The following is a 25483-nucleotide window of genomic DNA, read 5'->3' as shown; positions in this document are numbered from 1 at the left end:
TTTTGGTAAAATGAAAATACTAGTACCTCATTGAATTAAAGTGAGTAATACACAAATTAATAAGTTTAAAGTGACTGGAACAATGCTTGGCCCATGGTAAGTGCTTATCAGTTGTGATTCTATTGCAAGAGATTTCCTCCAAAGCACTGAACTTCTGCTTCCTTTAAGGAGACTAGGTTTATTAACCATCTTATAGTCTGGGAATTGAAGAAAGTCTTGAGGCCTGTGTGGTTGCTAATCTGAGGTCTCTTTTACCTAAACTAAATATGTTTGTCATTATTGTTTATAAAAGACGTAAATGTGACTGTCCCAGACAGCTCATCATTCTCATTATCAATCAGCCACTGACAACATTACTTCTGAATTATGCCATTTTATTTTTTCTACCATGACAATCCTGCTGTCTTGTGCAATATCATTCTCACTTTGTTTCCGGTAGTCTAGAGTTGCCCTTTGTCCTCTGCAAGCTCGGACTCTGTCATCTCCATTGAATCAAGAAGCCTATTTCAGCTAGATTTTTTTCTACTTCCATCTTCAGACTACAGACACACAAGGAGATTATTCAAAGGTGCTGGCATGCAGCCCACCACGTGTTTCTCAAAACCTTACTGGTCCACCTTGAGAATATACTCAGAAGGTGAATGGTTGTATCACATATAATAAATTCATTCCAATATTTCTATCTTCTTAAGTTTTTGAATTACATTCTCCACCTGTCAGAAAGTTTGTAATGTCTCAAATTCATTCAGTTTGGGCAACTTCTGAGGCCTGAATTCAGTTCAACCATGTTAATAATTATAATGTTCCTATAACTCTTTGTTACATTCATATATTGACACATTTTGTCCAAATTTCACTGTTCTTTTTTGTCTAGTATCTCAAAACCCACTCCTACACACGTTTCTCAGATTTTAAACAATATAAATTAGTTAAATCCTTCCATTCTTTTTATGTGTAAACCTCTTCCGAGATTGACCTTTAAATTGCTACCCCCTGAGGCATTCTGGGATCTGACTTCAGTTATAAATCTGGAGACAATAAGCAGTGGTGAGAATGAGGTCTGAAGAGAATTGGCTTTTTCTTGTAGTCATCTTGCATTTTAAGAATGGGGGAACAATTACCAGGCAAGGAATGCAGATCCCATTTCAGATGTCTAAAGAAACTTAATGTGAAACTGGAATGTTTAAAGAGAATTCTTCCATAAACCCCATTTAAATTTCCAGGGTCTTGCTATTTCCCAATTACAGAGAATCAAATAGAGAATTGGAAAATCCATTTAGATTTATGTTGAAGTCTGGTGATCTGCAGAATTAAGATTTGTATTTGGTTTTTAGTATCTCAAACCTTTGGCAAAAATATGAATTATTTTTCTTTTTTTCCAGAAAGATAGTATGCTTTTATTTTAGCATAGTCAGGGAAAGGGCATAGATTTTCTTCTGTGTCTTAAATCAAGAAGTTAGGGATTTGAACTTGTCATTCTGTTTCTGTTCATCACCATTCACAGCAGCCACATTCACATGCAGTCCTGCAATTTCTCATGAAATTCAAACATATTGTTGTGTAGTAGAGGCGGCTTCTCTCCTTAAGCCTTGTCTTTAAAGTGCAAATCACTCCATGTAATCATAAATGATGAATCCTATTTCCATGGACTTCCAAATTCTCCTTCCCTAATACAAGCTGGATTTTCTATTTTTGCCCCCAACTAGTACAAACATTTGATCTCAGAGTCTTTCCATTTGCTTGCATTTTTGCTTCCTGCCAGCCCTCCTGTTACCAGTTGCTGGCCTAGTCAGGCTTCTTAGTTGTAAACAATCTAAACCAACTTTAGCTCACTGAAGTAAAAATGTAATTTATGGATTTTTTTCTGAAATTCAGAGGAATTCAGAGAAAGCTATAGAATCCAGGTGCATAAAATCAACAAAAAATGAAGTGAATGCTGACATTCAGAGCCATCTTCAAAATCATACCCTAAAAGCAACCTGGCAAAGCCATCATAAACACAAAACAGTGGATGCCATCATAAACACAAGACAGTGGATGCCATTTCTGGCACTGTTGGCCATGCTTCTTTTGATATCTGGCAGTTGCTGCCCCAACTGCAGCTGTGATCACCACCAAACTGGACTTTTAATTCTTTTTACTTCTTTGGATCACTATTGTTGGTAGGTGGAATAAGGCTCCCTCAAATATGTTCGTACCCTAATCCCCAGAACCAATAAATATATTACCTTTTTTGGCAAGGCAAGGAGCAATTAAGGTTGCAGCAGGCAACACAGTTTCTCCCTAGTGTCTCTAGAAAGGAAGACAGCCTTGTTTGACACTTGGATTTTAGTCCAGTAAGACTCAGTTTAGGCTTTTGATGTTCAGAAATGTAAGACAAGAAATCTGTGTGGTTTTAAGTCACTAAATTTATGGTAACTTGCCATGAAGTGAATACAACTATCCCCAGATTGAAACCTTTAGGTGTGTGTCTCTAATTTGCCAAGCTCAGGTCACATGGCCACTTGCCTACACCCTAACTCAAGAGAGGTTAGGAAAGCAACTGTCTATGGCCTCTAACCTCAACCAAGACTCATTTAACTGTAACTTCCCCACAATGAGATAGGGCTTTAGATACTTGGTAGCAAATAAATAAACAAACAAGTAATTTTAACTCTAGTGTGTTCATTAAACTGAGTATTGGGATCAATAACACACAATAAGTTAGAGCTATATATAATGAAATGAACTACTCTCCATGATATATTAAGTTACAAATACAGGAGGCAGAACATTGTGTTCCAGATATGTTTCTTGGTCTAAAATAAAACTCCAAGTATCTAATTTATTAATTCATACTATTGATTTGAGTTCTCGCTCTCTCTATATATACACATATATGTATGTGTATATATGTATATGTAGAGAGACAGAGATACATATACATATATATATATGCAGTATCTCAGGTTCTCATCATTTCTTGTGGTGAGAACACTTACTCTCTTAGCAATTTTCAAAAATATAATACGTTGTTATTGACTGTGGTCACCACGTTTTACAATAGATCTCTTGAGCTTATAACTTCTATCTTACTGCAATTTTATATCCGTAGACTCAAATCTCCCCACCCCACCCCACCTTCTGCCCTTGGTAACCACCATTCTATTCTTCATCAATGAATTCAACTCTTTTAGATTCCACATAGAAGTGAGATCATGTGGTACTTGTCAATTTTTCTTAATATTAATCTATTTCAACAGACCCATATTACAATTACTTTCTGATAAACTATCAACATCTTCCTCCCTTATTATTCCCAGTTTGGGAACACCTTGATTTACCGTGTTACCATTTCCAGGGATTGATCCTTTCAAACAGAATGCCCTCAGTGTTCAGTATGTCCCACAGGGGTTCCAGCAAATATGATCTAAAAATCTGCAGGATTCCTCACTGAGCATTATCTCTATTCTGAATATATGTTATATTATTTTATATTCTTAAAAGTTATTGCATTATTAATATGTAGAGTTAGAATTCAATATACTTTTTCAAGATGACTGGAGTTCCTTAATGTAGACATGCATTTTTTAAATCTTTGAAAAGTGACAAAAAACAGAAGAATTTTAATATGATATTTTATTATGGGTGTCTGTAAGGAAAAAAAAGATCAACAACCACATACAAGCTTACAAAGTTAAATTTCAACACATTCTGTATGCTAGTGTGACAAAAGCAGCCCCATAATTTGGTTTTTATTGTTGACCTTTACAGGATGAAGGAGGAGAATCCCCCGTGGCATGCCAATTAATCTTTCTGATGGGAGACATGTACAGATTTTGTGCATTTATGTTCTGAATGCAAGTCAACAATTCTGATCTAGAGTTTAAAAGTGAAAGTACATTAGCACCATAACATGCGTCTTTAAAGCCTTCCCAAATATTAGTAATCTTGACCAGTAATGACAAGAAAAAAGAGGAGCACCTTTACAAGCAGTTGATATCCAATATTAAAATAATTGTGGCTTTAAAAATATTTCTTTAAATTCTTGCACTACTACACTTTTCTTTTTAAACCAACCTTCCAGGAGATTAATCAATGAAATTTATAAGTTTTATCAACTTATAAAATTTTTTTCATCTTCTGGGACTCATAGAATACAATCTGTGTTTCTGACCAGTTGAGGTAGTTAAAATAGGGAGGGCTTTTCTAATTTCGTATTCGACTATTTCAGAAAGAAAGGTTATCTTTTGCTGGTGAGCATAGTCATTTCTCTGCAGATGGGCTAGGATTCAAAGAATATAACACAGTGTTGTTATCGTTAAGAGTGTTGAAGTTTATTTATTATAGCACCATTGAGACATTTTGAAATTGGAATTGGTAAAAAAATAAAACAAAAAGCATTTGAATTGTATTTGGTGGAACAGCAAAAAAAAAGAAGTATCATTTTTCTTTGTCAAATTATACTCTTTCCAAACATTTTGGAAATAAATAACTGGAATTTTGTTGGTCACTTGCACTGGTTGACAAGATTAGAACAAGAGGAACACATACGGAATTAAATTTTTTTTGTTGGGATTTCAGATAGAGTTTGGTTTATAAAAAGCAAACAGGGCCAACGTCCACACCAAATTCTTGATCAGGACCACCAATGTCATAGGGTGCAATATCTACAATAGGTAGTCTCACAGCCTTGCGTGTTCGATATTCAAAGACTGTTTTGCTCCATTCCCCAGTGTGTTTCTGTAAAAAAGGACAAAATGTAAGTGATCATAACATTACAATTACTTAGACAACTCTGACTGATCAAGTTAAAGAAAACCGTTTTACTCTAAAGGAGCATTCATCGTGCCATGTTATTATTCATATATATGAGACCTGCTCCACTTCAAAGCTGTAATCTTCTTAGTTGATAAACAATATTCTTAAATAAATGCCTTGTAAGGATTCTTAGTAAATGCAGCAGGGCAATTGCCATAGACCAGTGCATCCTCAGGAGGCCTGGTTCCGGCTATTGCTAACAGGTTTTTAATTGGTTTATTAAAAAGAGGATAGGTCCCTCACAGTGAAATTTGCTAATATTAGAAGTGAGTTTTCCCTTTCTTCACAAATAACAATAACAAAGGAGAGATTTGAAGTTAACCTTTAAAATTTTAAAAAGCAGATATTTCAAATTGAGTTAATGTGACAGATATTATTCAAAACATATAGTAACCATCCCAATTATCTGATAAAGTTTGCATTGTGGATTTAAATTTTAAATGCTTTTATTTCAACTGGTTTTCATCTGGAGGCTAAGATCCATTCACTTTTTGTTGCATTTAACATTCCCTGCAATGAATCAGTAGATGCAATGTATGTAATTCATACCAAATGCTATCTTTATTTCATCCTATTAATTTTATTTCTTCTATTCAAAATAATTTGCATGATTAAACTAAAATGCTGAATGCATTATGACCTATATTGAGAAAAATGTTTCTTACCGTGCAACCATCCTCCAGAACTGTGTAGGTGAATTTGCTATTTCCTTCAGCCTTGAATTCACCTTCATTTGACCCCATCAGCTTCAGGGCCTTCTTTACATTTCCACTGGCCTGATCCATGTATGCAATGCTATTTTTGCAGTGATATGTGATGTTCTGGGAAGCTCGGCTGGAGAGAAGTCGAAGGTATGCCAGCTGCCCATCAAGGACATCTTCAGGAAGTTCAGGATTGCCATAGCTAAACTGTAATAGGGAACAAATAAAACAGATCAAACATTTTAGTTGCAACTGCACACAAGGGATTCATGTAGTATGTGTATGCATGTTGTAATATGGGCTGTTTATATATTTTATGTATGAATATTTTATGTGTGAACATATTTTTATTGCATGCCATCACTTTCAGGGCAAAAACTGCAATTATGTTTGTACCAGCCTGATAACTTTGCTTTGTGATGAACACACAGTAAGAATACAAAAGATATAGAGGTGACTTATTTAAAAAAAGGTATATCCTTTCCTACCTGAAAACCACCATCCATGGACTCTCCAAACCAAACATGTTTCTTCTCAGCACTAGAATCTGTCCACCAGTGTTTCCGTGGAACATTCAAAGGACTGGCACTTATGCATGTTTCCCCAGTTTCCATATTACAGAATACCTTGATAGCATCCAATTTGCATCCTTGGTTAGGGTCAACCCAGTATTCTCCTGAATAGTCACAAAAAAGAAGAATGGGAATTGGTTATAAAATCCAGTAATAAAGTGATTTTGTTTGTTTACCTGTAAAGGCATTCATAATGTTGACTGCTAATGTGTCTGCATTTTATATATAGAATGATGGAGAAACTTTTTGATTGAAATTGCTGAGGTAAAAGAGTTAGCTATGACTATAGAAAGCACTGAAATAAAATGCAACATCTTGGTTTCTAATAAGGATGATACACTAAGCTAAGACCTTTTAATTGCTGTATAATATTTGCAAAAGTCTCTCCTTTAAAAATGATGATTATTATGTGTAATCTTGCTTAATAATATAAGCTGGTTGTCTAACCTAGATTTATTCCAATAGTTCTAAAGCTGAAGTCCCTATGATTGATGCTTGTCTCCTATTTTAAGTAATTTCTAGAAATGACTCCTAGCAAAGGCAGTGTTCCATGTCAAGATATTTGAAAACTTGAAATAATTTTGCTTTTCAGAAATATTTAACCCAATATATGCAAAACCGGAAACTATTACAATATTCTATTTAATTTTATACAGTATTCTGAAATTTTTCATTTGTTTAATTTGAAAATTTTAATAATTAGATTCATTGCAATAAGTAAATATTACAATAATCAGATTATAATTGTCTGCATCAAATTACATTTTTAATCCTGAGAAAAAAATGATATATATTACTTTATACTCAAATAACTTATGATTTAAACTACAACTTCTACAAAACTGTCTTTATATTTTTCTATGTTTGGCATGATCTGAAGTTATGTTATATTTTACATCTGCAAAGTTTACTCTTTTATATCAAGCAGTTTCAGTTCAGTTAACTTTCTTAAAGTACTATTTCAGCTTTCCATTGAAAATGGATGTTTTTTCGTTCTCATTCTAATCTAAGCAGCTTTCTCTGTAATCCTGTTGCCATGAAGATGAAGGACTCCCAAACATACCACTCTTGAGTTCAGGATGGCAGAATTTCAAGTCTCTGCAGTTTCTAGCAGGGTTTTTACGAGAACCATCAGGACTAATGAGGCTTTCTATTTGTCCGTTAACAGACTTGAGTGAAGTCATAATCTCATCGGTGTTGATTTTGAAATCCATTGGTTCATCTCCATAATATGGGGCAAAACCGCCAGCTTTTTCACCTCCAATCCCAGCAATGGCAGCGGCTCCAACACCACCACAGCAAGGACCAGGGGCACCAGGAGGTCCAGGAGGGCCTGGTTGCCCTGGGTGGCCTGGGGAGCCCTAGAATGAGTAAAACATGGATCATTGAGGTATGCACGTTCGGTCGCCACTCTAAGAATACATTGCCAGTCCAAGAAACTGCCTTAAAAACAATTCATTCATTGTGTTATCAAAATTATTTTACTAAAGATTTATTTGGGTGCTTTTAGGGTCACGTGATCACCGATTTATAATAACTACAATTCATTCTCAAGAAAGGTATTGTTCCACTATGTAAGAATCAGTAGTGTCAGAGCACAAGTTTTCTCAATCATTCTTCCTTCTGGATGAATGATGTAAGCAAACACCTATGAGCTACAATTCCAATATTGACATGACAGAAGGGAGTATAACTTTTTGGGATAATAGTTTTTATTTCATTTACCCAAAGGCATGGAATAGAAAGTATTAGGAATGATAGTATCATTAACAAAATAGTAACCATGGAAGCTGTTTGAGAAGTAAAATGCACTACATAAATGCAGATAATTATGAATGTTGTAATTCCGAGATCTCTAGTGTGATAGCAATACGGACAGGGTTTATTTGGTTAATTGGGCAGATGTCATTATTCTGATACCATGGATACTTGATCAAATTTTTAAAAAGATATTTTTCTCTTTTTATACTGTGGTAGAAACATTTTTGGTGTGATGGAGAATGTCTTAAAGTCATTGTTCATTTTCTAAATTGAGTGGTTGCATTGCGTCTACCTCTCTATTTCAATTTAAACATAGTGCACAGTGTTTCTGAAAATTGGAAGATTATAGCAAATTAAATACACATACGTATAAGTGATGTCTTACCTCAGATCCTCTTTCACCTCTGTTACCTCGAGGCCCTGGTGGTCCAATGGGACCTGGATGTCCACTGGTTCCATCTTTGCCAGGAGGTCCACTGGGTCCAACAGGTCCCTAAGAAAGTATCATGACATTACAATGCCAGAATATCTTTCTGAAGTGCAGACATCTGAAACATGTGGACCTCTAATATCTTTCTGTGCTACTTACTCTGGGGCCTGCAGGTCCTGGACTGCCGAGTGCACCCTGTTGACCAGCAGGGCCCTGGAAGGAAAGGAAGTGTACACATGAGTGAAGGCCTTAAAAAGCACTGGGAAACTGTACATTCAAGATCAGATCAAGAAACATGGGGGTCATGATGAAATATTTTTTTCTTTCTTTAATCTTCCCATTGTTTCATGCTGATTGTTGTTTCAAATTAGTCTTCAAATCCATTTCTCATCTCTTCTAGTACATATTTTTAGAGATGGAAAGCTTTCTTCTCTTAATCTCTAAAATTTGTATACATTGAAGGGATTTTCCAACAAAATAAATGCACTTACTGGAGAACCTGGGGCTCCTGGATTACCAGGGAATCCTCGATGTCCTTTGATGCCAGTAGCTCCACGTTCACCTGTTTCACCTTTGTCGCCACGTGGGCCTTGAGGACCCTTTAGAAACATATTTTGAATTGAAGTCATATACACACATACATATTGGAAAAATAAAATAGAATTTATAATAATTAAATCTATTTTATGGCTTTCTATCAGCTAAAAAAATCCCCCATCAACAGACACTTCAGATAGGAAATGAGATTGTTTTTATGGCTGTTTTAATTTTGGACTGAAATTGCATGGATCCCTAACAACTGATGTTTCTACCCTTGGCTCCAAAGAACTTTTAGATCCTGAACTGCTTTCCATATCATCATCGTTAAAGGAAAGTTTATATTTGTTCTATCTATCTATCTATCTATCATCTATCTATCATCTATCTATCTATCATCTGTCTATCTTCTATCTATATATATCTATTCTATCTATATATATTCTATCTATCATCTATCTATCATCTATCTATCTATCTATCTATCATCTATCTATCTATCTATGATCTTCATTCTTTTTTCCTGAACATGCTGGAAAATAAAATATTTCCTACACTGTAGAATGAGTTAAAAAAAGAACAAAACAAAATAAAACAAAAAAAATGACAAAACTTACAGGAGCACCTCGGGAACCAGCAGGACCAGGAGCACCAGCAGGGCCAGCGGGGCCCTAAGATGAAAACATTCAATTGAGAAAACATACACGGAATTAGTTTTATGTGTTGACACAATTTTGTTTTCAAAAGTAAATAATTTCGTTATCATAGAATTGTAGTATGCATGCAATTATTGGAAGTTAATATTGTTTTTGCCTTTAAAGTGCTAAAGCCCTGTTTACAGCTTTATCAGGGGATCTAAACAGAAAAGCTGGGCAAGAGCCCTGTTAATTTGGCCTTGCATTTACCCAGCAAATAGATAGTTGGTCTGATTAATATGATTTCGGGTTTCAGTAATGAATTCTTTATTGACTACTGCCAGGTACTTCTGGTACTGATTTATTCACACATTTGTCTAAGGAACAACTAGCATTAAAACTGTAAAACAAATGATAGTGGATATTTTGGTTGGCAGATCTGACATTCTATCTTCTACCTACAAATGTCTTTATTGAAGGAAACAGACAAACAAGAGAGATGCTGCTTCTGGGAACTCACACTTTCTCCTCTGTCACCACTCTTTCCAGCTGGACCGACAGGACCAGGTGGGCCTGGATGACCAGGAGCGCCAGGGGCACCAGGAGAGCCATTTTCACCACGATCACCCTGTGAACAAATTCGTAGGTCCAAAATAAATATGACGATCACTTATTTTGATAACACAAATCAATTGCACATGTGTTTATTATACCTTGCCACCAGGAGATCCATCTCGGCCTGGAAGACCATCTGATCCAGGGTTTCCCTGATTAAAAAATGAGAAAGGAAATAAAATTTATTGAAACCTTCCAAATGCCATTTAATCCATGCATTCTCAGCAGGGCAACAGAATTCTCAAGGGGGTGAAAATTAGTTCTTGGGGGTAACAAATCTTAGATATTACAAAGGGATGTGGCCCTTCAAAGGGTCACAATATCCAAACAGAAGTTAGTGTATTCATGGAGGAGAGGTGATTAGAAAAATAATATCCAAAAAGAGTCTTTACAGACCTCTAATAAATAAAAATTTAAGAAATAGTGATCTAAACTGTTAGTGGAAATCTACAGTTTAATTAGTTTGCTTTAATCATTCCACATTGTATACATATATTAAAACATCACATTGTACCTTATAAATGTATACAATTATGATTTGTTAATTATAAATAATATTAATTTTAAATTCTTTAAAAATAATAAAAGACTAGTCACAGATAACTGCAGAATATTTTCACACAGAAAACATGTGAATTGTGGTTCTCCCCACTAACTTTTTTCCTAATTTAGTTAGAGATAATATTTTCTCCACAAATGATTATTCACTGGGTAAATACTAATGAACAAGAGCTTTTAAGTCTATTCTAAGTTGTAATGAAGGAATTTCTGTTATTAGAGATAGAAGAACTTTGCTATGTGGCCATATTTACACTCTTAGACATTAAGGCTCAATTTCACCTTTGCTGAAATAAATTATCAAATTCTACCTGGCTGGTTGAATAAAAACTGCTACTCACATCTCTTCCGGGTTCACCAGCTGTACCAGCCAGACCAGGAAGGCCCTGGGGTCCAGGGGGACCACGTTCTCCACTGAGACCATTAGCTCCTGGTTTCCCACTTTCACCCTGTATACAAAGGAATGAAAAGCATTTTGTTTTAACTTAAGAAATCAATTAAAATGGTGTTATCAGATATCTTTATTTTCAGGTAAAAAACTTATTTTATTTAATCTTTATTGAATTTTAAAATTAAAACTATGCCTGCTATGGGAAAAAGTTTGGGGGAGCAAGCTTCTTGCATTTTCTAACTTGCTCAGTGACTCTGGATGGCAAAGGGCTGAATAGTTACATTGATTATCTAATTCATAAGACTGTACATTCTAATCTGAGATGAATACATAAACATGATTAGTATAGGGAAAAAAAATGAGCCATCATGAAACTAGAGGTTTATGGTGATCCTTAAAATTAGGTTATTTGTCTCTATCTGAAGAATATACACTTACCAGAAATATCATATCAATTGAACACACTTAAATATGAAATATTAATTTTATGACAATATTACATAATATTTTGTTGAAAGAAGTACTTAAAGTGCCATAATATGAGCCCTAATAAAAATGTAATTTTATTACCCTGTTTACCAAATGAATGTTTTAGACGCTAAGCACTAGAATGTTATAGGAATATAATACTAGTGAAAGAGAGTCAGGAGTGCAAGATGACTTGAATGGATGGATAACCAGCATTAATGAAAGACTTTCCTAGATCTGTAAGCTAACACTATTTCCCCCTTCAAAACTGACAGTCAACAAATTGAAGAATATTCACAAGTTTCCTAAAAGAGGTGTTTGAGATGGCAATATTGTTTTCATCATATTATTTGTGTTTATATTCAAGGTTGGTCTACGTTATGCCCTGTTTTGTGTTCTGGAGCCATTTATTAAAATTTATGCTTTTAAAAATCTAAAAATAAAAAAAAATTATCTCCTGGCTAATTTACTCCAGTGCCAGAAAAACTTTTCATCCTGGATATGGTTAAGTGATCTCTGAAGGCTACCAAAGGAAGGAAGAGTGTAGTGGAAAACGACTATACTCACCTTGACACCCTGAGGGCCAGGGCTTCCCCTAGGACCTGGCATGCCTGGTGGTCCTGCAAGACCCCGTGCTCCGGTGATCCCAGCAATCCCAAGTGGGCCTGGAGCTCCCTAATACAGATAATGAAGACTTAGCTCATCTTTATGTGACAGTGTTTTTCTCTAATCAATTTGTGATAAAAATCAAAATAGTACAATCAATTTAAAAAAATGAAGTTACTTACTGGGGGGCCCTGGGCACCAGGCGATCCCTTCTCTCCTGGTTGGCCAGCATCACCTTTTGGTCCAGACACTCCAGGGCTGCCAGGAGCACCAGTGTTACCCGCAGGACCTGGGGGCCCATCCTTGCCTGGAGAACCGCTGGCACCTGGGGGTCCTGGGTTACCCTACAAAGAATTGTTTGAAATTTGAATATTTATAATAAAAAGCGCATTTTTTCTTTCTTTTTTTACTTACTTCAAATAATTTTATTTGAGACTTACTAGAGAAATAAGTAGCAATGTGTAAGTTTCTCATCCTATACATATATGAATGCTCTTTCTGAAGTGTATGATGAGAAAAGACTTTAACAATTACTTACATTACTACCAGGAGGACCAGGAAGACCACGAGCACCAGGGAAGCCAGCAGCACCCTGTGAAATGGTAATATATTTTTGAATTTCAAAAGTAGAACAAATAACTATACAACAAACAAAAAGTATAATGTGTGGTATGATCTGCATTGTACCTGAAAGTCATTTATGGTTTGTGTTTCCCGTTGGAATTTACATATAACTCATGTATGAATGAGCGATTACAATTTTTACATTCTCTTTATGGATCTAGTTTCTCAAATGCAGCTTTTATACAGGTTGATATCAATTAATGCTTTTCAGTAATAGTTAAGAGGATCAATACTTACGGGTCCACCAGGACTGCCACGTTCACCTTTGACACCTTGGGGACCAGGAGGACCCTATATGAAATGGAAGGAAGGTATGTAAGAATAGCACCAAAATCAAAATTTGGGAAAAGCATTAAGGCTTTGAAAACCAGTAACTCTATGAAGAGGTTAAAATAACTTTTAGACTGCTGGTGCTGAGATTCATACTTGGACTATATTCATATAAAGATTATATTCTTGCCACCATGACATGCTATCTCAGTATAAAATATTAAATTACTGATAAACCTCCACGTTTTTCCATTAGAACACTTAGCACTTAGAGAGGGGGGAGAGGGAGAGAGAGAGAGAGACAGATAGATCAATAGATGGATAGATGATAGATAGACAGATAAAGAGGAGGGAACTTACAGCAGGTCCGGAACCTCCAGGGGGTCCTGCAACTCCAGGAGGGCCTCCTTCACCTTTCTCACCCGGAGCCCCTCTTTCTCCTTTACCACCAGGTTCACCATTCTGTCCCTACATGCGACAACAACAACAATCTCTCAGCTGAAACTCTTTATGATACACTTGGCTTATTATTATTTCTCTTCAGAATATAGAATTCTTCAGATGGAAGGAGTTGAAATAAAATTTAAAAACAAGGCTTTCTGAAGACATGACAAAACGAAGCCAATCAAAATATTTTCATGATCAAAGAACATGACCAAGAAAGCATAAACTGTACATTATTTGCCATTAGGGAGGGAGGAAGTGTCTCTGAGGATTAAACATTCAAAAATCAGCACCAGTAAATTTTTTTGAGAAAGACTGGATTTAAGAGAAAATTTTAATTAGTACCATCTTATAATGGAAGAACTTACATAAATTCAGAGTGCATTTAAATCTATGGTGCTGCTTTAGTTCATTACCCAGTCATAAAGGCAGGACAAGTGTTTTTATTTCCATCTTTTAAAGAGCGACAATAGGGGTAAAGTAAAACAAAATAGGGGTACAATAATCCTATAGGGAATGAGCAGCTAAAATGAGACTAGAACCCAAACTTGACTATACTTCTGTAATTTTTCAGCAAGATAGAGATCCTGGGCTATGGGACATGTATGTATAAATATTCACACTTACAGGAGCACCAGGGAAACCAGCAGGTCCTGGAGGGCCAGGTTCACCTCTCTCACCCTGAAGAGAAAAATATCCTCCTTAGTCACAGTGAAGATATCCCATGGGGAGTGTGCGTCACCCCCTTTAGGCAGGAAATGTCATCTTATCATCTTATCTTTTCTTTCCTTTAAGCAGGAAATGTGCAGAGTAGCCAATAAACTTCTGAAGACTTTGCCACTTCTCAATCAAATTAGGAGTGGAAAATACCAGAACCATTGATTCCTTCTGCCTCCTACTGTGATATTATTTGCAAGAAAAATAGTTTGAGAATTTTAAAGTATTTAACACATTTATATATATATAGATATTTATGTATTTCAATATATAGTAGAGGCTTAACTGAAAAATTAACTGATTTATTTTAAAAAAACATTTACTAAATATCTTTCCAGAGTCTTAAATCGTAAAGGTCAAGAATTTTAAATCTAGAAGGAGTCTCAGGCAAAGATTCTGTAGGCTTAAGAAATACCTAATTCAAACATATACTACTTGTGCAATTCATGTATTTTTTCCAAAGTTATTTAGGAAAGAAATCCTGATTTAAAATGGTCTCTTGTGAATGTTAGATTTAAGAAATTTAACATTCCCTTGCATGCTATATGGTTCCTGAAGATAGTATCTCCAAATTGAGGCTCAGGGAACTGGGGGCAGAATTGCTAAAAAGGGAAGCATAAGTAGCTACTGTCTGTATGGGGTTAAAAAGTATGTTAAGAATGTCTTTAACACTTACAGGGCCACCACGAGGTCCAGCTATACCTGGAAGTCCGGGGGCACCACCTTCACCCTGGAAAATGAGAAACCATGTCACTGTCTGGCATCCAAAAGAGAGAGACATTTTCTTTTTATCTCCAGATAGTACTAAGGGTTACCTTATCTCCAGGCTGGCCAGCTGGGCCAGGAGGACCAATAGGACCAGTAGGACCCTAGAGGAAATAAAAATATTTTTTAATTTTGAAGATACAAATATCGTTTTTTGCATTAATCAAACAGAAAGTATATAGACATAGATACCTAATAAACTAGATAACATACTTTTTAAATTTTTTTTTATGGCTTGAATGCTATGCTTTTCACTCAATGTGTAAATACTGCAGAGCTCAGTAAACACAAGACTCTTTGGGGATAACTCTGGGAGAAAATAGGATTCAGCAGTAGTTTATTGATTCATTTATCTTTATCTCTATTGTAGAAGACAAATAGGATGTCATGTAAGATCTTACAGTAATGTCTTTTTAAATTAAAGTACATTTCTTTATTCAATTGCTTGATAATTTAAATGTTTTCTCAAAGTATCATTGTACATATTAAATTTTTCAACTTGAAATTTTCAAATAGTAGTTTTACTTATATTACAAAAATGAAGTATTGAGCACTTTTTTTACTTGAATGATGGCTTATCTACTTTGTCTGTCAAAAGTGAAGCATTTATGAATTTCTTTAAGGCAACTATTATATAAATTTATTAAATGACTTAATTGTAATCATATTTAGAAGATTTTTTGTTTTATTTTTTACTTTTAGTTTGAATTATAGATTCACAGAATGCTGCAAAGGAATACACAGGGCAATTCTGTGCACTTTTCTCCCAGCATCCCCTAATGTTAACATCTTACACAACTATAATACAATATCAAAATTAGGAAATTGACATTGATACCATCCATAGAGCTTATTCGGATTTCACCAGTGATACATGCACTCATTTATGTGTGTGTATATGTAGCTCTATAGAATTTTATCCCATGTGTAGATGTGCCTGACTACCACCACAATCAAGATACTCAAATGTGCAATCACCATAAGACTCCTTTTTGTCACTCTCCATAGCCACATCCATCTCTCTCTTTCTCATTCCTAACTCCTAGCAACCACTAATCTGTTCTACATCTCTAAAAGGATGTTATTTTGCACATATTGTAGGAATAGAATCATGTAGTATGTATCCCTTGGAGACTGAATTTTCTTCACTGAGTATGTTGTCCTTGAGGTTTGTATAATTTGCTGTGTGTACAGCGTCAATTGTTCATTCCTTTTTGTTGCTAAATACTATTCCGTAGTGAGAATGCACCATAGGATTACAATTTTTAAATATGAAGTCTATTAATGAGGAGTGCTTACTATATTGAATTTTGATGACTTTTAGTTTCTTAATGAGCAGCACTGATTATCTTAAACTTCAGTGATTATCTCAGATTTTAGTGACTCACAAATGCTAGTTTGTGACCTTTATCGTACTCTTGAGGTTTTTTCATTCTTTGGTCACTGTAGATCTATCAAGTAGCCATAGATATAGACCACAAATTCAATTATAAATCAAGTCATTTGGGTCTTTAGGTGGTAAACTATCTAACTTATCTTGAATAGTTTTTGGAAAAAATAAAAGTTGAAGTGCAGGATTGTCCCATATGGCGTATAGATAAGGCCTGCTTCTCCTCACTGGGGATACTTACCCTTGGACCATCTTTCCCTGGGACACCATCAGCACCTGGACCGCCTGGTTCACCCTGTCAAATAAAAGCCAATGTCATCAGATTCAAAGTATCTTCAGTGAAAATCAGCCAAGAAGAGGAGTAACCCTCAGGATTTGTTGGGATATATACTGGGTGTTCTAATTCATTGTTGCTCTAGGAATCCATCTTAAATTTCACTTACTATAAAATGACAACATTAATTTTGAAAATACAGTTGATTACTTTCTAGGAGTGTTGCTTTTTTTTAAACCTACAATGACTGATTTGTTGAACGATTAAGAGAAAACAAGTCAACACCTTGTCACCCTTTGGACCAGGACTTCCAGGACCTCCTCTTTCTCCAGGCATTCCTTGCAGACCAGGAGTACCAGCAGCACCAGGTGGCCCAGGAGGACCAGCAGCACCCTGAAAATAAGCGAGAAATAATAAATGATCAGAAGGAAATCAAATGCATTTTTTAAACCTAGGTGAATGGAATCCTGTGGAGTTACCTTTCCTCCTTCGGGACCAGGGGGACCAGCTCCACCTCTAAGTCCTGGGGCCCCTGCCAATCCAGGAGGTCCACGTTCACCAGGGGCACCAGCATCACCCTGTGATAAAAATATGTAAATAACCATATTAGACAACCCAAAGCTAAAAACAAAACACCTTAGCTTGCATCATTTTGAATAAGGCCACTAGGTTATTTTATTGTGAACAATCTGGAAATTTGTATGCTTAAAAATAGTTGAACAGCTGGGTGGGAACCAGAAGCTTAAAAGAGTGTCTAAAATAAAACTTGGGTACTTAGTCTGCTTAAGTGTGAGCTGTCATTGAAATACTTATTATTTTATTCACAAGGGCAACATTTTAAAGTTCTTTTACCAAAACAGTTTTCCTACATAGAATCAACATATTGGCAATATTTTTCCATTTGAAATTTTAAGCCCACATTTGATTCTGTAGTGATTATGAACGTCAGAGAATTGGACCTTCCAGATTAAAGCAAATTTAATGTATTGAAAATGTCTTGAGTTTCTCTAAGTGTACTTACCAAACATTTGCAATGATGCTCTTTTAAAGGAAGAGTATTTTGGCTTGATATACTAAAAATATACTACTAATCAATTGCTCTATAACATGCTGAAGAAGGTAGAGAATACATTGAAATACTACCTTGCCTCCTGGAGCTCCAGGTGAACCGGCATCACCCTTTGGACCCTGGGAGATTGGCATTATACGATTAGGCCCATATCAGAATGCATTTTATGTAAATATAAGCAAAATACACATTTGTCATGTTGGCATACTGTATAATTTTTCAAATCTTGAAACTATAAACTATTTTATGGTAAAATTCAAACTATATGATAGTTATCTTTTAAATAATTTGTATTTGTTTTGATAATATTTCAAAACCAAAAAATCTCAAATATCATGGCATAAGAAAATTAAGAAGTTAATAGTTGACAAACAATTAGTATGTATTCTTTTTGTTTCTGAGTTTTGAAAAATGAAACGTAACTTACTGGTTCCCCAGGTTTTCCATTTTCTCCTGGAGGACCACCTGTACCAGGCAAGCCCTAGAAAGAATCATATTTGTATTAGGTAATTAGCTCAAACATGGCTTATAGAAAAGCTTCTCATATGTACACATGTTTCCGCAAGATATTTAAAAAAAAAAAGTTTCAGTGGTCTTGTAGGGGTAGAAACGTTGTGCCACTCAAAATCCAGTGACACATATGTGATAATCATATCTTACAAATCCATGTTCATCTCTCTCTGTTCTTTCAATTGCTACACATAAAAATGTATTGACGAGCATGGCAGGATAGACTTGGCTATATGGATTTATGTTATAATAAAAATAAGTGTAAGCAAATAGAATTATTTGAGTTTCATTAATTCTTTTAAATAATTTATTAATGTGCTCTGGAATGGACATGGAAGATATGCCTATCTATTAACATTGCCTAACATTTTATTTCCAGATGAAGGACAGACTCACAAGTTAAGCTTCAGATAAATTATAATCTATTAGGGACACAAAAAAATTTGATGGTCAGATATGACATGACATTTAAATAACAAGTTCTTACTTGTAATCCCTGTGGACCAGGGGGTCCTGTGTCTCCTTTGTCACCACCAGGCCCCTAGAAAGTTATAATGATACACTCTGTTATAAACATCCTTTTGTATTTAGTCTACAGTATCCATTTCAACAGGCCTGTTGCTTAATTATAAAAGTAGTGATGTGAAGAAAGGGGAGGACCTGGACCCAAAGCACACATGTACATTCTAAACTCAATGCTAGCATTTAGCTAGATAACTAGGTCAGCAAGTTTCATCATTGCTTTGGTAAACTATAATAACATAGTGTCAGAGATTATGTAATTTTTGAAGCCTTCCTGCCCCATCTCCACCCTATTTTCATCTCCAATTTTATGTGAGTGAACTTACAGTAGGCCCTGGGGGTCCCTGAGGTCCAGTTTCACCATTCTTTCCAGGAGGACCCTAAAAACAAGAACAGTTAGGGAAGTAGAAATAATACAGATTACAGAGAGAAGTCACAAGGTTGGAGATGAACGCATCTATTAGAAGGCTAGAAATAAATTGATGAAAGCTACATACCTGAGGGCCAGGTCCTCCAGGGCCACCTCGTTCTCCATTTTTACCAGGAGCACCCTAAAAAAGAAGTGGTCAGAATTTACTAATTCTCAAGGGGCAATAACTAATCATATTATTGTCTCATACACACACACACACACACACACACACATTTCTGAGACTGAGTCTTGCTCTGTCGCCCAGGCTAGAATGTAGTGGTGCAATCTTGGCTCACTGTAGCTTCTGCCCCCCGGGTTCCAGTGATTCTCCTGCCTCAGCCTCCTGGGTAGCTGGGATTACAGGCACACGCCACCATGCCTGGCTAATCTTTGTATTTTTAGTGGAGACAGGGTTTCACCATGTTGGCGAGGCTGGTCTTGAACTCCTGACCTCAGGTGATCCACCTGCCTTGGCCTCCCAAAGTGCTGGGATTACAGGCGTGAGCCAGCGCACCTGGCTTGTCTCGTATTTTTTATCTGCCTGCTCCATACACACACATACAACCATAACCAATTATATATTTAGCTCCCTTCCTATACGCAATTTGATTTTCATATACCCCTCCATGCTTTGAAGAGGAGACTGAGTTTTGACCATTTCTATACTCCATATGGAAAATAAAAGCCTTCCAGTCAAATATTTATTGAAGAAATTAATGGAGGAACTCACATCATTTCCTTTAGGACCAGGGAAGCCCATGACACCGGGCTGACCTCGGGGACCAGATGGCCCAGGAGGACCTGGTCGACCACTTTCTCCTTGACTTCCCTAATAAGAAAAAATTACATTAATAAAAGTTTAATAAAGATGAGATTAAAACATACTATATATATAGCATGTGTGTGTATATATATCTACATATATATATATATATAGATATATATACACACACACACACTCAAGGATAGGCCAACATATACATTCCATTTCAACTGGCCTTTTAAAATGAGATTTTAAAAATGTACATACAGGAGGCCCTGGTTTCCCATCACTTCCTGGTCCTCCTGGACTTCCAGGCATGCCCTGAAGTAAAGAAGTCAGTTGTTTGGTGATTTAAAATGAAACAATAAAAAATTACAACATACACTATTTATATGATTTTCATATTTTCACTTATATGGGAAGCCTCAGATTTGCACATCTTTTTTCCTGTCTATAAAGTATCTAAGGCAAGTGTTCTATGTTCTCTTCTCCTTGAACTATCTCGGCTTAAGTTTACTTAAAAGAATTTTGTTTTGTTTGGGGCCTTACAAAATACGTAATCTGATTGATTTAAGTTGCTTTTGATCTGTCTTCATTTGTCTTGCTTTTCTTCTATCTAAATTAAAGTGTCATTCAAACAAATGTTTCTCTATACCCTCATTCCTGGACCTCCAGGGACACCATCTCTGCCAGGTTCTCCAGCAGCTCCTCTGGGCCCTGCAGGGCCTGGAGCACCACGCTCTCCAGCAGGACCCTAAGTAGTGAAAGAAATTTAAAAAAATTAAAATAGCCTTCACTAACCTAGATAGCAACAATATTTTGGTTACAAATAGAGAACGTCATTTGAACTTTTAAAAAGGGTTCGTGTGTTGCTGAAAAATTTATATGTAAAATCAGTTATCTTAGCTTGGATTGCCATATTGAAAAAATTTTGAAGTAACTGTGTGAACATCACATGCTTAATAAAACAGTATTCACTGTGCTTAAAAATATATTTATGTGCATCTAAAATCAAATATCTTAATGATATGAAATCATATTTGGATGTAACCTTAGAGTTTTCAAAGACTTTTCAGGCATTTTAGTTTATTGTACTCTTGCAATGATGCTCAGATAAATGCTTTCCAATTAACAGATAAGTAAAGGATTCTCATAGAGGGTAAGTAAGTGGCTTTAGTTACAAAGCCAGGAAAGTGGTTGAACAGAGGATGCATTACATCAGGAATTTTTTTAACTCTATGTTTTTCAGATATTTAGGTTTTGATGAATGAGAAATTGTACACAAGAACTACCTATTTGTGGTGCTAGCATTTAGGAACATAGAAACTAAAGTTATCTACCTTTTCTCCTGGGATGCCATTTGGTCCAGCAGGTCCTCGGAACCCAGGGGCACCCTGAAAATAATGAAAGACGAGTATTTCAGTCCAAAGGATTACAATTCTTTTTCATAATTCTTGAGTAGCAAATATCTTTATGTCATAGAATGCTTTAAACAATATTTTCCACTGAACACTCAACTTCAGAAAAATTGGCTGTCTCACCCTGAAGGTAGTTTTATTTAGATGACAGTGATGCTGTTTTTCTTTTAGATGCCCCATGGAAAACATACCCTTTCCCCTGCAGCTCCTGGAAGCCCATTTGCACCAGGTTCTCCAGGTGACCCATCCTTGCCATCTTCGCCTTTAGCTCCTGGAACACCTGGAATACCAGCCTCACCCTGAAAAAAAAAAAGATGGTAAAATAAAGAATTTATGACTGAATTTAGTTCAAAGTCTTTACCTGTTTACTTTCTAATTATGTTGCATTTTTTCAAAAAATAATCAGATCTGTTGCAGTAAAACTTACGCGTTCACCACGTGGTCCGGGCTCTCCTCTGGCACCATTCTTACCGGGCTCACCCTAAAGTATAACAAAGTCTTGGTTGAAGAACAGGGAGGATTCGACTAACAAATCATCACCAGTAACACATAATTCAGTTACAAGACAAGAGTGAAGTCAATATAAATTCAACTGAACGGGAGCAAAATTTTGCTATTAATTTTTTGTTGATGGAATTAAACTATACCTTTCAGTCAACAGAGAAAAAACAAGGCAACTTACTGCACCACCTCGCAGTCCAGGAGCACCATTAGCACCGGCTGGTCCTGGAGGACCCCGGGCTCCCATCAGTCCAGGAGCTCCAGGAATGCCAGCGGGACCCTAAGAGCAAACCAAAGACACTATATTAGCCAAACTTGAATGTTCTTTTATGAATATCTCACTTAAATATCACAAACCTATTGTCATGCAAAATGCAAAAGAAGCCAGTAATGTGTGGATGAGATAAGGGTGAGGAGTGGGGACAGCTTACCATTTCGCCTTTACCACCAGGACTACCACTACTCCCAGGAGGGCCCTAAGTATACAAAAAACAGATAATGTATTAATAGTAATGCAAATAGTTCGTATATATTTGAAGTTGTTTGTGTGAAAATAAATGTATTGGTGAGTGTTATGCTTTGTAGAGATTAAGTGAATCCTCCAACTATAACACAACGTACGAAATGTAGTCAAAAGAATCATCATTATCTAAATAAATTAGAGATAATATGTACTTGGTATAAATTATTAAATGATACATAAATAGAAGAGATTTTGAATTTGGTTCTTCTCTGAATTTTTATGATTGGTGATTAGCTTGGGGCACATCCTTGAAAGCATCAGAAAACTATTCTATCCTCTATTCTTTCATATAAACATAAAAAATCATGAATTCTGGAATAGTGCAACAGTCAAAAACTACCATTTTTACTACTAATCAAATCAGTATGTGTCACAGGAGGATCATTTTAGAGCACTAAGCAACAATTTTTTCAAAGTAATTTTCATTGATAGCCATATTGAAGCACATGCTTTCGTGGAGTAAGTGTAGCAGCACTCTCCCTCTCAACTATGATACTTACAGGAGGACCTTGAGCACCAGCCTGTCCCTGAGGTCCAGGTTCTCCTCTTTGTCCAGGTGCACCATTTGAACCAGGAGACCCTGCAGGTCCAACTTCACCCTAATGGTAAAACCTTATGTAGTCAGTTTCTCTTACCACTTCTGCTCACTTAGCTACTTCACCCTTCAGTCCTGTTTAAACACATCTCCCAAAGGTTGGAGTAGTAGGACTCTATACTGCAGGTAAAGCAAGGAATCATTAGTCATAAAGGCAGAGAAAAATGTAACTATGTGTGTGATTGTGTTATCAGTTTCCTAGAAAGAGTCTGGGGAAAACAGAAGGCATCAGAAGAAATATCAAGATAGTTGAATACTAGGGACAACACCTCTTTTAGAATCAAGAATAAGGCTTTAAAGACATGTATAGATAAAAGCTATCCATTTGACTGATTAAAAAAATCAGTTGCAAGAAGTAATCTAATGCTTTTCTCTTGTCTCCAAGATATTTTTATACCCTTCTATAGAAACACATGTTTACCTTAGCACCAGGGGATCCAGGGAATCCGGCAGTTCCAGGAGGACCAGGAGGGCCCTGAAAAAATTAAATACAATTTCAAGAGCTCTTTTTCGACTAAATGAAAGCTGACATACTACTAAATACGTGAGCACATATAAAGTAAAGAAGGTATTTGTGCAGATAAAAATGATATTCATATTTTATGGATATTACATAGAGAAACAATGTGGTAAAATAAGAAGAGAGTGAAATCTGAAGTTAGAAATTCTTAGTTTCTCCCTACATTGCCATGAATTCTGTGACTTAGTGCAGGCTACTTTTCCCTGGGCTTTTGTACTCCAGTTTACAAAATGGAGGTAACATCTATTTTATCCATTTTGTAGGACTCTTTAAAGTGCCATGTCTTACATAGGATATTAACTAACATTGGGAGCACCATTCAAATGTTAGCAGTTGATCAAGCAGAATGAGTGTCAGAACCTAGATTTTGTTTATGGGCTCAGTGTCAGTTTTAATCACAGGTATATATACAATATTGAGTATTGGGGCTACAATATTTTTTCACTTTTTAAATTGTAAAAATGGTCAACAGAGATGCTAATGTGTATATTAGATATATACATATGCATATATATATACCTAACAGTATATATATATATATATATAATATTAAATAATCCACAATCCATAACTTCTCATTACCCTATAACAAATAAGAGATAGAAAGTTACTTACTGGTTGACCATCACTGCCTCGAGCACCGTCATTACCCCGAGCACCCTAAAAAGAGAAGTTTACATCAAATATCTTTTTAATTCTGAATGGCTGGTCATGAGTAATATTTTGACTAAAATTCTGACTCAAGTGAGTTGAGTTTTCTTCAAGTACATTGAAATCTGCCTAATAATTATATATTTTAAAGTCAATGATTACAATTCTGATATATACAGCAACAATCAAATGTAGAAGGACTGGAGTCTGTGTTTTCAGGACTGAATGCAGATATAATGGCTCTAATGACATGTGAAAAGTTAACACAAAAATTCTCAGTAGAGATAATAATTGTAAAACAATTATTCATTTCCTTTTAACTATAGCCAAAACTTTATCACAGTATCATTGAGTATAATTTTGTAGAAAGGTCTTTTTCCTAACATATTTTTACAGCCTGAAACTTTACTGAGTCACCAATCTGTCACTTTGGGTTGCAATTGTGTGGTCTTAGCAGCAATACTCACTGCAGCCCCAGGAAGTCCTGGCCGTCCTCTCTCACCAGGAGTCCCTCTTGGACCCTACAGAGTAAAATTGAAATATGGTCTTACTCTAATCTTGACACGTGTAAGAACAGTTGGGGTGGGAGCAAAGCTAATTTTAGGTAACAATGAGGTTAATGATAAAACTGAAAATTATACATAAGAAACATAATTACCATGGGTCCAGGAGCTCCATTTTCACCTGGAAGACCATTTTCACCCTAGATACATATAAAATATGTTACTATTTTATATAAGAGGAAGAAAATATTATAGATTTTTAAATACAGAATATTATGGAAAAGTTTATAGAGCCTAGAAAAAGATATACATTTTAACAATATTAATTTTCTGTTAGTATTTTATTTACCAGAAATCTCAATTTCTGTATTTAAAAACTTAAAGACTAAAGTGAAGTAATTGATAAGTTATACTAAGATGCTCAACTATTTCTAATCTAGACTCTTCAAATTGTCATTTTTCATGGAAGCGTTAATAGAATATCTCAATTAGTTACCATTATTCACACCTAATAGGTAAAATTCAGGTAAATTTCAGAAAACAAGTTAAGGCTCACAATATGAATCTTAAAAGTAGCTTTAATATTTAATGAATTTACTTATGAAAATATGATTTTTGTTGTGATTTACCTTTAATCCAGGAGCACCTGTTTCACCCTTTTCTCCAGCTCGTCCATCGAAGCCCTAAGAAATGTATAAAAATAGCAAAATTATTAAAATCTGTTAATAATCTAGAATGACAAAGTTTACATTGAACTTTTCTAATTGGTCTTTATAACACTACTTCAAAATTAGCTTAAATAATTTAAAACTTGTTTAAAGGGGTTGAAGACATTTCATACTGATTTTACAGCAGGAAAACATGAACCAACTAGAAAGTGCAATTTAGTCTGATAGGAAAGTTGCCTTAACCATAGAGTAGCAAACATGAGTTTCATA

At 35.6% G+C, this 25483-nt stretch overlaps 1 protein-coding gene across 1 annotated transcript in view; it reads right to left on the bottom strand.

Annotated features, from left to right (window-relative positions):
- Positions 1 to 3600: 3600 nt before the first annotated feature.
- COL3A1 (collagen type III alpha 1 chain) overlaps positions 3601 to 25483 on the bottom strand; it is a 38074-nt gene continuing 16191 nt past the window's right edge. Inside the window, exons 11-51 of the mRNA XM_003253838.3 lie at positions 25175 to 25228; positions 24701 to 24745; positions 24510 to 24563; positions 24007 to 24051; positions 23293 to 23346; positions 22777 to 22875; positions 22185 to 22229; positions 21935 to 22033; positions 21680 to 21733; positions 21444 to 21551; positions 21175 to 21228; positions 20490 to 20588; positions 20102 to 20155; positions 19802 to 19900; positions 19157 to 19210; positions 18986 to 19039; positions 18625 to 18678; positions 18055 to 18108; positions 17702 to 17746; positions 17038 to 17136; positions 16844 to 16951; positions 16526 to 16579; positions 14945 to 14998; positions 14806 to 14859; positions 14040 to 14093; positions 13329 to 13436; positions 12936 to 12989; positions 12613 to 12666; positions 12257 to 12418; positions 12036 to 12143; positions 10951 to 11058; positions 10150 to 10203; positions 9957 to 10064; positions 9419 to 9472; positions 8756 to 8863; positions 8424 to 8477; positions 8220 to 8327; positions 7137 to 7434; positions 5990 to 6177; positions 5466 to 5708; positions 3601 to 4722 (exon numbers count right to left, since the gene is read on the bottom strand). Coding sequence (XP_003253886.1) covers positions 4576 to 4722; positions 5466 to 5708; positions 5990 to 6177; positions 7137 to 7434; positions 8220 to 8327; positions 8424 to 8477; positions 8756 to 8863; positions 9419 to 9472; positions 9957 to 10064; positions 10150 to 10203; positions 10951 to 11058; positions 12036 to 12143; positions 12257 to 12418; positions 12613 to 12666; positions 12936 to 12989; positions 13329 to 13436; positions 14040 to 14093; positions 14806 to 14859; positions 14945 to 14998; positions 16526 to 16579; positions 16844 to 16951; positions 17038 to 17136; positions 17702 to 17746; positions 18055 to 18108; positions 18625 to 18678; positions 18986 to 19039; positions 19157 to 19210; positions 19802 to 19900; positions 20102 to 20155; positions 20490 to 20588; positions 21175 to 21228; positions 21444 to 21551; positions 21680 to 21733; positions 21935 to 22033; positions 22185 to 22229; positions 22777 to 22875; positions 23293 to 23346; positions 24007 to 24051; positions 24510 to 24563; positions 24701 to 24745; positions 25175 to 25228 — 3603 coding nt within the window. The 3' untranslated portion in view covers positions 3601 to 4575. The remainder of the gene's footprint in view (positions 4723 to 5465; positions 5709 to 5989; positions 6178 to 7136; positions 7435 to 8219; positions 8328 to 8423; positions 8478 to 8755; positions 8864 to 9418; positions 9473 to 9956; positions 10065 to 10149; positions 10204 to 10950; positions 11059 to 12035; positions 12144 to 12256; positions 12419 to 12612; positions 12667 to 12935; positions 12990 to 13328; positions 13437 to 14039; positions 14094 to 14805; positions 14860 to 14944; positions 14999 to 16525; positions 16580 to 16843; positions 16952 to 17037; positions 17137 to 17701; positions 17747 to 18054; positions 18109 to 18624; positions 18679 to 18985; positions 19040 to 19156; positions 19211 to 19801; positions 19901 to 20101; positions 20156 to 20489; positions 20589 to 21174; positions 21229 to 21443; positions 21552 to 21679; positions 21734 to 21934; positions 22034 to 22184; positions 22230 to 22776; positions 22876 to 23292; positions 23347 to 24006; positions 24052 to 24509; positions 24564 to 24700; positions 24746 to 25174; positions 25229 to 25483) is intronic.

The sequence above is a fragment of the Nomascus leucogenys genome, chromosome 22a (genome assembly GCF_006542625.1).
Source record: "Nomascus leucogenys isolate Asia chromosome 22a, Asia_NLE_v1, whole genome shotgun sequence".
Classification (NCBI taxonomy): domain Eukaryota; kingdom Metazoa; phylum Chordata; class Mammalia; order Primates; family Hylobatidae; genus Nomascus; species Nomascus leucogenys.
This window is presented reverse-complemented; position numbering and strand designations above follow the sequence as displayed.